At 36.5% G+C, this 16,027-nt stretch overlaps 1 protein-coding gene across 2 annotated transcripts in view; it reads left to right on the top strand.

Annotated features, from left to right (window-relative positions):
• Nucleotides 1-16,027, top strand: part of MAP4K5 (mitogen-activated protein kinase kinase kinase kinase 5) — a 104,030-nt gene that overhangs the window by 49,563 nt on the left and 38,440 nt on the right. For both annotated transcript variants that reach the window (XM_070504325.1, XM_044765619.2), the window contains exons 6-12: nt 2,450-2,497; nt 2,586-2,628; nt 4,700-4,772; nt 7,308-7,439; nt 9,338-9,400; nt 11,166-11,247; nt 12,195-12,311. In XM_070504325.1, the coding sequence (XP_070360426.1) occupies nt 2,450-2,497; nt 2,586-2,628; nt 4,700-4,772; nt 7,308-7,439; nt 9,338-9,400; nt 11,166-11,247; nt 12,195-12,311 (558 nt within the window). The remainder of the gene's footprint in view (nt 1-2,449; nt 2,498-2,585; nt 2,629-4,699; nt 4,773-7,307; nt 7,440-9,337; nt 9,401-11,165; nt 11,248-12,194; nt 12,312-16,027) is intronic.

Raw genomic sequence — 16,027 nt, 5'->3', positions numbered from 1 at the left:
TATGAAAAACCTACAGCTAAATCATACTTAATGGAAAAGACTAGGTGCTTTCCCACCAAGATCAGTCAAACAAGCCTGGATATCTGGTCTCACCACTTCTTTTCAACATTGTGCTAGAGGTTCAGCCAGGGCAAAAAGAACAAATGAGGGGCCGGCCCCGTGGCCATGTGGTTAAGTTCACATGCTCCGCCTCAGCAGCCCAGGGTTTCTCCCGTTCGGATCTTGGGTGCAGACATGGCACCACTCATCAAGCCATGCTGAGGCAGCATCCCACACAGCAGAACCAGAAGGACCTACAACTAGAATATACAATTATGTACTGGGGCAGGGTTTGGGGGAGCAGAAGGAGAAAAAGAAGATTGGCAACAGATGTTAGCTCAGGGCCAATCTTTAAAAAAGAAGGAAAGAAAGAAAGAAAAGGCATCCAGATTAGAAATTAAGAAGTATGACTGTGTTTACTCACAGACCACACAATCATGTATGTAAAAACTGGAATAGAATCTACGAAGTAGCTACTAGAACTGATAAGTAAGGCTAGAAAGGTTGCGGGATTCAAGATCAATGTACAAAATCAATTGGATTTATATATACTAGCAACAGACAATCAAAAGTTAAAATAATCCCATTTATAATAACAAAAAATGTAACATTCTTAGGGATTTGTATGATGAAAGATGCATAAACGCCTGCGTACTGAAAACTACAAAACTCCTGAGAGAAACTAAAGAAGACCTAAATAAATGGAGAACTATGCGGTATTCATGGATCAGAAGACTCAATACAGTTAAGATGTCGCTTCTCCCCAGCTTGACCTGTTGATTCAGTGCAATCCCAACCAAAATCTAAGGAAGCTTTTTTTCCCTATAGAAATTGACAGGCTGATTCTGAAATTCCTACGGAAATATAAAGGACCTAGAATAGTCAAACAACTTCAAAAAAGAACAGAATCTGAGGGCCAGTAGTAGCAACTTCAAGACTTATAAAACTACACTAATCAAAACTTAGTGATATTGACATTAGGGAAGATAAGTAGTTCAGTGGGACAGAATAGAAAGACCAGAACTAAATCCACACACATACGGGCTACTGAGTTTTGACAAAGTGAAAAGACAATTCAGTTGAGAAAGGATAGGCTTTTCAATAAACTGTACTGGAATAATTGGATATCCTTATGTAAACAAATGAACCTCGAGCCATACTCATACTGTTTGTAAAAATTAACTCAAAATTAATCATAGACCTAAATGTAAAACCTAAAACTAGAACTTCTAGAAGAAAACATAGGAGAAAATTTTGCAATCTTGAGTTAAGCAAAGGTTTTTCAGACATAACACAAAAAGCGTGGTCTATAAAAGAAAAACTTGGTAAATTCAACTATATCAAAATTAAAAACTTCTGCTCTTCAAGAGACACTGTTAAGAAAATGAAAAGAGAAGCTGCAGGCTAGAATAAGATATTTGCAAATTATATATCGGATCAAGGACTTATTTCCAGAGTACATAAAGAACTCTCAAACTCAATAATAAGGAAACAACAAACTAGTAAACAAATGGACAAAAGATTTGAACAGACACTTCACCAAAGAAGATATATGGATGACAAATAAGGACATGGAAAACATGCTCGACATCATTAGTTATTAGGAAACTGTGTTTTAAAATCATAATGAGATACTACTACAGACCAATTGGAATGGCTAAAATTAGAAAGACTGACCTTAGAAAGGTCGGTGAGCGTGTGGGTTAACTGGAACTTTTACACATGGCTGGTTTCAGTGTAAAATGGTATGGCTGCTTTGTAAAACAGTTATGCAGTTGCCTAAAAGTTTAAACTTATACCACCAGCCATTATACTGCTAGATAGTTATCCAAGAGAGAAATAATCCTACAAAGACTTGTATATGAATCTTCATAGGAGCTTTATTTCTAATAGCCAAAAACTGTAATCAGCCCAACAACCCAAATGTCCACCAACAGGTGAATGGATAAATAAGTGCTGACATGTCTGTACAATGGAGCACTCTTCAGTAAGAAAGAAGAATGAACTATTGGTATACACATTAACAAGAAATCTCAAATTATTGTGAATGAAAGAAGCCAGACAAAAAAGAATACACTTTATGATTCCATTTACTTAAAACTCTAGAAAATTTAAAACTGACCTATTGTGACAGAAAGACGAGTGTTTGTGTGGGGGAGGGACTTTTGGGAGCAGTGGATATGTTCATTATCTTGATTGTGGTGATGGTGTAATAGTGAAATATTTCTGAATTTTAAAATGAATTCAAAATCTTATAGTGAACATTAATCAGTAAAAAGTAACTTATCTAGGTTTTTTCCCCCCAAAAACGGAAATTCTCATTTTTCTTTTTCAGTAAAGAATTTAAGTAGAAAATTTAGGCATCAAATTTGCAGTTTTGCTAATGCATATATTTTTTTTTTAACTTCAGGGTCTTGCCTATTTGCATACTAAAGGCAAAATGCATAGAGATATCAAAGTAAGTTCATTTAATATGTTTAAATTGATAATTTTATTGGAAGGAATTTTATGATGCTAATTTAATAGTATTTGTCTTTTTGTTTTAGGGTGCAAATATTTTACTGACAGATCATGGTGATGTAAAATTAGGTATGTTATTTCAAGTTCCTCAAATGTTTTCCAAAAACACATTTAATAATTTTAAGTGAGAATTAACATTGCATAAATTTAATATTCATATCAAGAACCACAATAATGTTCATCTTTTGACCCAGTAATTTCACTCCTGGGATTCTGTTAAAGGAAATTAACCTTAAAGATAAAAAATCAGTATTAATAGAAGTGGTAATCATAACATTGTTTATAATAGAAAAAAATGCAAACATAGGTCTAGCAATAGAAAGACTGTTGAACTGTAATAAATCCACTTACAGAACATTATTCAGTCATCAAAATTAATAGTTAAGGGCTGGCCTGGGGTTCGCCGGTTCAGATTCCAGGTGCAGACATGGCACCACTTGGCAAGCCATGCTGTGTAGGCGTCCCATATATAAAGTAGAGGAAGATGGGCACGGATGTTAGCTCAGGGCCAGTCTTCCTCAGCAAAAAAGAGGAGGATTGGCAGCCAATGTTAGCTCAGGGCTAATCTTCCTCAAAAAAAAAGAATACCGGTCAGAATGGCTATAATTAACAAGACAGGAAACAACAAATGTTGGAGAGGATGTGGAGAGAAGGGAACACTTGTTCACTGCTCATGGCAGTGCAAACTGGTGCAGCCACTATGGAAAGCAGTATGGAGTATCCTCAGAAAATTAAGGATAGATCTACCATATGATCCAGCTATTCCACTTCTGGGTATTTATCCAAAGAACTTGAAAACACAAAGGCATAAAGATACTTGCACCCCTATGTTCATTGCGGCATTATACACAATAGCCAAGACATGGAAGCAACGTAGGTGCCCATCAAGGGACGAATGGATAAAGAAGATGTGGTATTTATGCACGATGGACTACTACTCAGCCGTAAGAAATGACGAAATCCTGCCATTTGTGACAACATGGATGGACCTTGAGGGTATTATGCTGAGTGAAATAAATCAGAGGGAGAAAGTCAAATACCATATGATCTCACTCATAAGTAGAAGATAAAAGCAACAAAAAAAAAACCACACATAGCATTGGAGATTGGACTGGTGGTTACCATTGGGGGAGGGGGGAGGAGGGAGGGCAAAAGGGGTGATTAGGCACATGTGAGGGGATGCACTATATCAGTGTTCGGGTGGTGAACATGATGTAATGTATACAGAATTCGAAATATGTCCATCTGAAAAAAATAAAAATTAAAAAGAAATCCTATATACAGGAAAAAAAAAAATAATAATAGTAACATTCCCTGGTGTGTTAAATGACAAAATGAACTATCTATGTATTTAGTTTTTCATGACCATGTGTAACAACAATAAAAAAGTTTAAACATAGATATATATACACAATGGAATACCACTCAACCATGCAAAAGATGAAATCTTGCCATTTGCAACAACCTGGATGGACCTTGAGGCTCTTATGCTAATCGAGATGAGTCAGAGAAAGACAAATACCCTATGATTTCACTCATATTTGGAAGATAAAAAAAGAAACAAATATGTAGATATGGAGACCAGATTGGTGGTTACCAGAGGGGAAGGCTGTGGTGGGGGTGCAAAATGGGTAGGGGGCACATGTGTACAGTGACAGATGGCAACTAGACTTTTGGTGGTGAAAACCATGTAGTCTACACAGACATACAAATATAGTGATGTACATCTGAAATTTGTATAGTTATAAACCAACGTTACCTCAATAAGAAATTTAAAAGTTCATACATAGAAAAAAGGACCTTTTTTTAAATAGCACCAAACTACTAACCTAGTTGTGTTAGAATAAAAAGAAGCCAGGTGGGTGTTTTATTTTTTGCGCTCTGTTTTCCAGATTAACTTCAGTGTGCTTGTAATAAAAGTATTATTTTACTTTGTTCTTAATGAAGTGCCAATAAATTATTTTCTTTTAATGAGCATGTTATGAACCAAGCAAGAAGAGGTTTAGGTATTCACTTTATATACATCTCCCTATTGTTACTATCTGAATTATTAATAATGCCATGCCTGAGTGAAACTTAGACATGGTGATGGTTTTATTGAAAAGAGCTAAAATTTTCTGTTCAATTTTTTCCCTACCAGCTGACTTTGGTGTGGCTGCAAAAATAACAGCTACCATTGCAAAGAGAAAATCTTTCATTGGCACCCCTTATTGGTAAGACACTAGTATAACTGGGTTTTGTGCATTTTTATTTCTTCAGGGTTAGTGGTCAGCATTGATAGTTGGTAATACTGAAAGTCTGGAGGCTTGGGTGTTCCTTGATGCTGTCCTGGTTCTGATTGGGTTAGGGAACTTCGATTGTCACTTTCACCATCCAGCTTTCCTTGTGTTAAACTGCTAATAATTCTTGCTGTGCCTGGGATGTTGTGGTGAGAGGACTCTGGTATGAGATTTTCATAAGAAAGAGCAGTATTATAATCTCCTGTCATTTTGTTACTCTTTCTTTTGACATTGCTTCTATTTTAATCTAGGACTTTCTGGTTGTTAAAACTCATACATCCTATCCTACCGTTAATCTTCACCAGCCACTCTACTCCTAATTTGTCCTAACAATTACTGACCCAATAATCTGTCCAAAGCATTGCTTTCATTAATGAGGACAGATAATTGAAATATAATAGAGAGCCAGTAATAAACCTTAATATGTAAAATAAGTTAGTGAATCTTATAAAAGGTGACATTCAAAGTTTGTATGAAGGATTGGTTTCTTTAATATGCAGTGCTTGGATAATTTGTTATTTGGAAAGAAATTTGAAGTAGCTCCATACCTCATTCCTAATGCCAAAATAAATTTTATATGGAAATAGTTAAATATAAAAGTGAAACCAAAGAACTATCAGTGACCGTCTGCTTTAAGAGTTGACATAAAAGCATAAAACATTAAAGGGAACAACTGATAGATTTAACTGCATGATAATTTAAAACTTCTGTATGTCCACCAGCTTAAACAAAAGTAAAAGCAAGCCCCAATAACTGTTGCTTAAATGAATGTTAAAAGAAAACATAAATGAGTTAAATTACCTACATAATTTCCTTCATTGCGTGCCTGTCTCCCTCCTCAGTCTCTTTCTGTGACTGGCCTCCCCTGTGAACATGCTTCTCTAGTCAAAATGATTAGCTTTTTGTACCCTGACCATAGCAAGTATCGTTTATTCCCTCCCTAGTATATCCATCTTCTGTGCTAACTTGGTGCTCCAATTAGCCACCACCAACTGATTCTAGTGGGCACGGGAGGTGAAACCCATATACTTTCTCTGGGTTCCAGCTCTTCTTTCCTCTGGGAAACTTGCCTTCAGTCCTCTTCCTCCATGGTGATCATCTTCTTATCGTTACTCCTGTTACTGTGTCTACAGTATTTGCATTTAGCATGTACGTCTACACGTTGACGTTTTTAATGTACGTATTTTGTGTCCTTAACCACACTTAGGTTGAGAGCCATTGTGTTATATAACTTTTTGTAACCTAAGTCCATATAAAAGCAACTTCTACCTTGTGGATACTCAGTATAAATAGAAATTAATTTTAAAATAGTAAACATTAAAAAAAAAATTTCCCCTGAGCAGTGTCATCTATGCTTTATACCTTCCGATGTAGTCATTACATACCACTGACTGCCAAACAGATAACTCCAACTCAGCTGCTCGATTGACCTTCATTCTTACATATATTAAGTAGCTGTTTGATAATATCCACGAGCATTTGTACTCACACCAGTCTCTTCAGTCAACCCCCTTTTTTCTGCCCTGTCTGCCACTGCCTTCAAAAAGTCCTTTATCTTCTTTCCCTTGTATTTTTGACATAGTCCTCTGACTCACCCACCTGACTCTGACTCTGGTTTCGCCTCATCTCACACTATCCTTCATGTTGCCATTAGTTTTAGACCAAGTGTAGCCCATAATTAAATCATTTCCACAGTAAAGTCTAAACTTCCTCATAGAATCAGTAGGCTGTTCACTGTCCAGCCCGACCTCTGAGGTTCCTTCTCCAAGTACTTTCTCGACCCTCTCTAACTATCTGTGGTGAACACCCAATTTTTTTAAATTTCCTGTCCATCACAGACTGATGCTTTTGTAAAGTAAGTTTAAAATGAATTACTAAAAAACAGTCATGTATTTGGACTGGAGTAAATGGCTTGCTGTCAATTTCTGTACTTATCACAGACTGGTAACAAGCAGGTTATCGACCCAGCTCAGTCTGTAGATCATAGGCGAAACTGTCCTGTCCCCTCTCCAGCTGCTCGGTGCTGCTCCCTTTCTCCCTACATTTGCGCTGTTTTCCTCTGACACCCTGTCCAGCTCCCACCCTCTCAGCTCCCTGCTAATTCATTCTGTAAGTCTCATCTCCTTTGGACACTTTTCTCTGACCTTCATCAGGATTTAGGTGTTCTTTTTCTTTTCCCATGTCATATAACAAGATTCACAAAACAGAAACTAAAGGAAGACAACACAATTTTTTCTCAGAGCACCAGTATTCAGAGGAGAGGATTCAAGATTTTTAAATAATGAATTTTAAGAGAGTGTGTGTTTGTGTATGTATGTGGTCTTTTTAAGTCTTTCCTAGTAAAGTTTCTTTTCCTGGTAAATGCCTCTCAGCCTCTTCCCTCCAAGAAGTCTAGTGAGTATAACAAAAAGTCGCAGATTTCTTATCATTTTTTTAAAATAAACTGTTATATTCACTGATTCCTTCTAGGATGGCCCCAGAAGTTGCAGCAGTGGAAAAGAATGGTGGCTACAACCAACTCTGTGACATCTGGGCTGTAGGAATCACAGCCATTGAGCTTGGAGAACTCCAGCCGCCGATGTTTGATCTCCATCCAATGAGGTGTTCTCACTCTTTACAATTATGCACTTACTAACAAAGCCTTCAGGGACGGGGAAATACTGATAACTTGGGTATTCCAAGCTCATTTTCAAGAATGTCAAAATAGTAAAAATGTTATCAAGGGTTTAGGGTTAATCTCGCCTAAAATCCTAAGACAACAGGGAGTGAATCATCTACACTGTCTGAAGCTTTACCATGAAAAAAATATCCCTTAATAATCATACTAAGACACAGCAGTTATAATTTTAAAAAGTATTCTTTAAGTCTTTACGTTCATTCTTCCTTCAGTTGAACTTGTTTCCTTTTTGTCCTAAGTAAAATTATAAACAAATCACAGTGCAGATGAGATTTTTTCTATTCTCATTTGATTTTGCTTCTTTTTACTTTGTCTAGGGATAATGAAGAAGTACCTCTGCTTAGTATAATTATTATTTACGTTTTAGGGCATATTGTCTCCCAGAAAAAAATATTTGAGGGCCTTTGAAAGAGTTTTTGATATTTTGAAGGAAAAGATAAATTAGGCTAAAATTTAAACTTTTAAAGTAAATAGTATAGAGTTAAAAAGAAAACCCACAGGGGGGAAAGTGTTCTCCCAATATATGATAGATAGCAGATTATTATAAATTACATAAAGAACTCACTTAGAGACTCTATAGGTAAAAGATGGATCGTTTATAAGCAGTACCAGATACTAAAGAAACATGGAAAGCTCTTTGACCTCACAAGTAACTCAAGATATATAAGTTAAAAGATATCTACTTTTAGCTGGAATGCCAACAAGTACAGACCTTTAGGAAAATAATTAGATGTTGTTTGTTTGTGGGCAATACAAATGTTTCAGTGATTCCACTACTTGGAAAATTATATTTAGGAAATAATCCAAGATAATGAAAAGCTAAGAATTATACTTTTCAGAATAACAGGGAAAAATATCTAAGTGTCCAATAGTTGGTGAATTGTTAAGCAAATTTCTTAGCAGTTAAGGGCAGCTATTACGTATGTATAAACCAAAGCAACATGGAAAATTGATTATTAGTGAAAAAAGCAGAACACGATATTACCTGATATAATAATGTAGTAATTGGTTAGCATTAAGATAAAGACTAAAAAGAAAGCAGAAAATTTAAAATAATTTCTTAGGGTGACAGGAATATAGACTTTTTTTCTTTTTCCATTTTCCTTTCTTGATAAATCATTTAATTTTAAAAGGAGAGAATATCTTTGGTATTAAAAAAAGACAAGGAGTTTCCTTAGAAACCCGGAAGGGTTTAGTAGGAAATACTGAAATAGAGCATTTTAGAACTTCCTTCTTAAATCCCCCATCCTTGTCCCCCATAGTCCGTAAAAAATGGGTCAAAGGTGAATTCATAGAGAAGGTAAGTCTTCTTGCAGGTTGACTTCTGTATTATTCATAATGAGAGAATGTGGGAGATTATTGTCCAGAAAAGGAGACACACTAGGAAGGGAATATAATTTGCCAGTACACTCAGAATAATTGTAGAAGTTAATCTTTGGTTAAACATACAACCCTGTGTTAGAGTAACACATCATGTCTTTGTGTTACAGAACGATATGTAACTATATAGAAATGAGCCTAAGATACAGTATTAGTTACACATGTAACCATATGGTAATGAAACCCTTCTGTAACATTTGGCAGCTTTGCCTTGTGAATAAGAGCTCGTTTGAAATTTAAAATCCTCTCTATAGCCAGGAGAAATTTTCTATAGGCTATCCAAAATATGAAAAATTTAATTTCCATATTCTATACCAGTTTTCATCACTGCCTACATGTATAGTAATCTTGTATAAATTCATTACAGAATCTTCATTCTGATTATTAGATGTAGGAATAAAAGTATTTTGGTATTGCTCTTTAACTAAAATTTTTATTTCAGGGCCCTCTTCTTAATGTCAAAAAGTAACTTTCAGCCTCCAAAACTAAAGGACAAAACAAAATGGTGAGTTAAAGAATATATAGATTTATAGAATTTTACAGTTGAGAGGGACACAGGTTCAGTTCCCTTGTTTTATAGATGATAAAACTGAAGCCCTGAGCCATTACAGTTTACCTGAAGTTGTACATCTACTTTACTTGCAGAGCTGTGGCAAGGATTAGGGTTATTTTCTGGTCAGTTCTAGTTGCTTAGGAACCTAGAGTAACAAGGAATAGAAGGAAATCTGTGCCAGGGTGAAACATTTGTATCATCTACTGCTCTCATGGAACTCTGATCATTTTCTTAGTGCTTTGGCAGCTCGGGTGAGAGGTGTGGTGAGGAAAGGATTTGAAACGAATACATTAAGATTTTGAAGACTCATATTTTTGCCCTGTACTTCTTTTTCATACAAAGTAAAGCAATTTGCCTGTTCTTACAGTCCATAAGGACATCTTCAATTGGATGATAAAAATTGAAAATTCCTTTTCTGGTTATATCTTCCTATACATTTAATAAAAGAAACTATGCGAATAAAAGTTTCAAGCCCTGCAATTCAGGAATTCTTCATTTAGATTACATGGATCTCTTGGGGGGGGGTCCATGGGCCCCCAAATTCCATATGTATATTCATTTTTCTGGGGAGGCAATTAATATCTCATTTCAGATTCTAAGAGGCCCATCCCCAAAACAGGTTCTAAACCACGGTTCCGTGTCTTGTTAGCCTACCATGCATAGTGTTACTTAGGAGTCAGGCCTTCCGGGGGTGATGCGAGCCATGAAAGGCAAGTCACTGTGGAAGTGAAGGAGTTTATGCCCCACTGCCAGCTGTGCACTTTGTCTTGACGCAGATTCCCTCCTCTTCCTCATTACCCTAAGGTCCTAAGCAGCTGGGACTGAAGGGGTTCATGGCAGGAGTGACAACATTTGTTCAGAAATGAATGCCTCTTAGCTCTAAGGCTGAATCCACAGGCAGTTTCCAGCACAGTCTTTGTCATTGGAGACTTTGCCAGTCTCAGGTACTATCTGACTTCGTGTGTCCCCACCATGAGTCACCAGATGTCATGCAGCAGTTTGATTTCTATGCAGAGAACTGCACTGTGTTTGCTGCCATTGGTAATGACTAAGGCTATTTTGTCTCTTTGGTTCTTGCTCAATCCCTTCTCCAGTGGAATCTTGGCAATGGTGTAAATACCCATCTTTGCCATTAATTAATATTCAAAATACGATTCCTTTAATTTGTGCCTTCTTCCTTTCCCCACTTCATCAATGCAGGTGGCAGGAAAACTCTTCTGGTTGCTAAAATTGCTCTCTCTTTTTTGCCCTTGTTCCTAAGAAATTCAGTGACCTTTTAAGGGTTTAAACAATCTCTTACGTCACCCACCCTGCCTCCGTGCCATCCATCTCTTTTGGTACAGGGAAACATTCACGTACTGTGGTGATGAGGCAACAAGAAAAGTCATCTTGATTCCTAAGTGATACCTAGAACACAATATTATAAATCCTATAAATGACACAGCTACCCATTTCTAGTTTTTAGTGTATTTTTTAGAGGTTAGATATTACTATTCTGTTAACTAATTGCATTTCACTTAAGGGATGGAACTGACACATGTTTTCAAGGAATATACCATGCTTTGGGTTTAGTTTTTTGGCTTATATAGAGCTAAGAGGCCTAAGAAAAAGATCATGTGTTTCAGACTTTCTAACTGCTCATAAGTTAATTTATTTAGTAACACCAAAAAACTAATATTAGTGAAATATTTTTGTACATGTCTCTTTTTATTTGAAGGTCATCAACATTCCATAATTTTGTCAAAATAGCACTAACCAAAAACCCCAAAAAAAGACCAACCGCTGAAAGACTTCTGACTGTAAGTCACTGACATTATGGGGGGATTTTCTCTAGCCAGGCCGTCTTTAGGCACATCCCTAGAACAGGAGTATTCTGGTTTTTTAATATAAAAATGTTAGCGATCTCTTACAGCAGGGCTCAGCAAACTTTCTGTGAAGAGCCAGATAGTAAATATTTTAGGCTCTGTGGGCCGTACAGTCTCTGTCACAGCTGCTCATTTTGCCGTCGTTCAGTGCACGACAGCAGCCGGAGCAGTGCACACGAGTGGGTGTGGCTTTAACACCCAGCCAAATGGATTTACAAAGAGGCAGCACACCAGATTTTGCCCATAGGTTGTGGCTTGCCAGCCCTGCCTTAGAGAAACTCTTGAAAACGTTGCTATCATCTAAAATTAATTATTTTTCTTGGTTTCTTATATAAATTTATAAAATGCTCTGTGTGTATATGTGTTTGTAAAATACTTTCATATTAGAAAACGTCACTGATTACAGCAACTAAGAAAGCTTAATTTAAATGTCATAAAACTTAATGTCTGTACATTAACGTAATTTTACTGAATTAAATGTATGCAAATGAGGAATACACATGCTTTTTTCTTCCGGTAATATGGACTGTCCCACAGTATTTATTTGCATATCAGTCTAATGATGTGGGTAATGAATGTTGTCGTTAGAGCCAAGGTTGTAGTTTTAAAACCTAATATAGATAGATTAGATAACTTCACATAGGAAAATTATTCACGTTATAAATTTACCTTGCAAAGGTTCTTTAGTTTTATGATATACGATTGTGGATTCTCTGACTAACATTTTTACTAATGCATTCTCTAACTTCTGTGGATTACTGGGCTCCCATAGGCTTGTCTCTGATAGTTACTGAGTGGAAAAGCACAGATAACATTTTGATAAGCTGTAGAGGTAAAAGCATACTCACGAAGCTTTGTCTTGTTTGTTTGCTTTGACGTAGCACACTTTTGTAGGGCAGCCAGGTCTCTCTAGAGCCCTGGCAGTTGAGCTGTTGGACAAAGTGAACAATCCAGATGACCATGCACATTACACTGAAGGAGATGACGATGACTTCGAGGTAAGGGGCATTCAGTCTATATTTGAAATAAATGTTTAATATGGCCTTAGATTTGCTTTCTAATCCACTCTTTTAAGTTAGTTAAAACAGATTTAGCTACAAAGATTAATTAGCAATGTAAAGTAAACTTATTCTGCATATAGTTACAAGTTGATACTGTTAAAAAATTGTGATGATATACATAACATAATTGGTTGACACTTTCCTCAATCCTAGTTTTTTGCAGACGTCTTTGTAGTTCTCTGCAAAGAACTAAGATTGCTATTCTTCTTCACACTGTACCATTTTATTTTCTTAGTTGGTTTATCTAAAGTTGCTAAGAAGTAGCTGAGATTAGAATCAGATCTGCCCCTTCCTCCTCCCAGCGGTGCTTTCCCTTCTCCCTAGACCTCGGCTTCTGCAGTGAGGAGTTTGATCTTTCCCTAAAGAGAAAGGACATCTGTTTCCAAAGAAATAAAGGTTTTAGGAACATTGCTTTGGAGTAAGAGAACAAAAATTTAGCCAAAGAACATGTACATATTTTTCACAAAAGAGACTCCCTAGAAATCCAGTTGATCGTTTCTCTATTATATATATCATTAACAGAATATGGATAATTTTTAAAAATTAACTTGAGGTTCACATAGAAATTTTATTCTTTCTAATACTTGTTCAGAACTATTATTTCTTATATAATTACATGTAGAGAGCTATTTCTAATTATGCTTGCCTTTTCTGAAAATATGGTAGAATTATTTTGAATATATTATATTTAACAACACAACTTATAAAGTAGGAGCCAGGGACTTCCTGCCCTTTGGCAGGTACATATTTATGCCTATCTGTAACACAACTGTGTTTTTTCGCAAGTATCTCTTCCTCTCCTTTTATGATTCCTTTTTATTTCTGGGTTTCTCTGAATCTGTCTCTTCATTTCTCTTTTTGACTTTATTTCCCTTTATATATCTAGCTCCACTTCTGGCAAGTCTGTAGAACTCGACTTTGTGTGTCGTTATTTATTGAAGGAAATTTTCTACTTCATGTTCTTAAGTTTTAAGTTATACCATATAAATATCATGATAACTGATAACACTCATTGGGTAGTTATTATATACCAAGTATTAGGCCAGATAATTTCCATGTTAACTCATCTAATACTCAAAACAATCCTTTGCAATTGGTACTATTACCATCCCCATTTTACAAATGAGGAAACGAAGGAGAAAGAATAGAAGTAATGTGCCCAAGATTGTGTGGCTAGTCAGTAGTGGAACCAGGATTTGGATCCAGGCAAACTGACTCCAGAGCCTGCTCTCTTAGTTAATACACCATCATTTCTGTGTGTACTTAATAAAAATAGTCATTAAACAATATTTGAAAACTAGTAATTGCCCAGTATATAGCATAGTCTTGTCATGCATTAGGTACCCAGTGAATATTTTGTTGAATGTTAAATGAACTTCAATTGAAAATATTAAGTAAACCTGCCATACATAGATTTTTTCTACTTAAACCATAATTTGCAGAATTTTAATAATAATAAGATTTAATTCCTTAAATTCAAAAATTATTAAAATTCTGTGGCTTAATTGTAAAATTGGATATTCCTTGATTCCCCAATTAGTCTTTCACTGGTTATGTAAATAACCAAACTCCTCTTTTATTCCCACACCACTTTGCGGGGCCTCCCAAATCCACTCTGCCTTCTGAGTTCTCTCTTTCTGTTTAATGATATCACCATACTTTTCAGTCCTTGAAATGCAAAATCTTGTGCTAGGCAGTTGGGGACACAGTAGTGTATGAGATTGGTATTATCCCGGCCTTCAGAGAACTTACGGTATGGCCTCAAAGGAAATTCAGAAATCCCCACCAATAAGTTAGGAGAGTCATAACTCTTATGGAATGGGAGGAAATATAGTGTGCTGCGGAGGCATGTTACAGGGATGGGAAAGGACTCACTGTTGGAGTGATATGTAAGCTGAACACCTGAAGCGTACATCAGAATTGGAGGAAGAGAGCAGGCAGAAGTGTTCTGAGCAGAGGGAATTAATAGCGTGTTTGAAAGCCTGGTGACAAGAGAGAAGGTGGTGTTCTTGAGGAACTAAAGAAAAAGTAGCCTGTTGGAGTAGAAAACAAGGAAGGAGGTGGTGGAAGATGAGATTACAGAGCTAGAATAGCCATTTCAAACCACATTAACAATTTTGGGCTTTAGCTTGAGGGCAGTAGAAACCATGAATGTGTGAAGGAGTGACATAATCTGACATGCATTTTTTAAAGCTCTCTGTGACCTTAGAGTGGTGCTGTCATTCCTTAAAGCCAATTAAGAGGCTATTGAAGTCATCCAGGATAGAGACAGTGATGTTTCAGACTAACATGGTAGAACAAGGATGGAGGAAAGTAGACTAATTCAAGAATTATATGATATACATATTAATGTGTCAGAGAAGATGTAAGAGTGGGAGTGAGGAAAGGATTACTTCCAGGTTTTGGCTTGAACTGCTGGGTGAATATAAAAGTGCCATTTATTGAGATAGGAACACTATAGAGTAAAATCAGATTTGGGAAGAAAGATGAGTTCAGTTTTGTATATAGTAATTTTGATGTAGCACAGGACTTCCAAATGGCGAAGCCGCATAAGGAGTTAGGTGGTTGTAGCTTGGGGAGAAAAGTTTGGACTAGAAGTATGAATGTGAGTGTCATTACATATAGATGTAGTTATACCTTAAGGAGTAAATGTGATCACCCAAGGGTGGCATGTAGGATGAGATAAGAAGAGGGCCTAGGACAGCATCCTGAGGTTTCTCCCAAAATTTAGTAATCAGGTAGGCTAAGAGAAACGGCAAAAGATTGATAAAGAACATTAAGAGAAGGAAGGAAGTTTTCAATGAGGATAGTACCTAGGAGTTAAATTTAGGAGTCTTTGGATTTAGGTGGTGGTGTTTGATTACTTTAAAAGGATAATTTTCAAATAGTAGAGGTGAAGCTAGATTGAAGTAGTTTGAAAGATTAGTAAGTCACTGATGAAATTTAGTTGTGAAAGCAATGGGTGGGATAGAGCAGTAGCTAGAGAAAAATGAGTTGACAGGGGAATGATTGATTTGTATGTGGAGTAAAAAAGTTTGAACAGGATTAAATGCCTATGAAAATGATCCAGTAGATAGAAGATTCTAAAGAAGCAAGATGAATAGGCACAGCCCTGAGAAGGAAGGAGAGGCTGGGATCTAGATTATGAGGAGGAACTTGATCTTAAATTAAAAAAAAAACACTTCTTCTCTTGCATCAGAGAGGGGCATAGTTGAGAGTGTAGCTAGAAGTTATCTTCCGTTTGATGATTTGTTTTCTCTGTGAAGTAAGTGGCAAGGTCATCTCCTGAAAGTGTGAATAAAAGTGGGTGGGTTTGAAGAATGTGGAGAAGGTGTGAAATAGTAATAGAGGAAAAGAGGTGAGTTAATGACTAGAGAAGTGTTCGTGGGCAAAGCTGAAGCCTCGGATGAGATGAATTTTCATTGTGTTCTGCTGTGTAATTTTCTCCAGTGGTGATTGGTACCCCATTGTAAACACGAGGGCAGCTAGTTTAATTCATCCAGGGTTGTCATTTTGGCATGCCAGTGTACTGAAGAACAGTAGGACAAAGGGAATTTAGGACATTGGCAAGAGATAGCTTGAAATTATGGACCACCAGATAAAAACTGGATGGGAAGAAAAGTGAAGATAAGGGAAATGCTGACAGAGAGTGA

Source organism: Equus asinus, chromosome 2 (assembly GCF_041296235.1).
Source record: "Equus asinus isolate D_3611 breed Donkey chromosome 2, EquAss-T2T_v2, whole genome shotgun sequence".
NCBI lineage: Eukaryota > Metazoa > Chordata > Mammalia > Perissodactyla > Equidae > Equus > Equus asinus.
The sequence above is the reverse complement of the archived record's forward strand: the minus strand, read 5'-3'. Positions and strand labels throughout refer to the sequence as shown.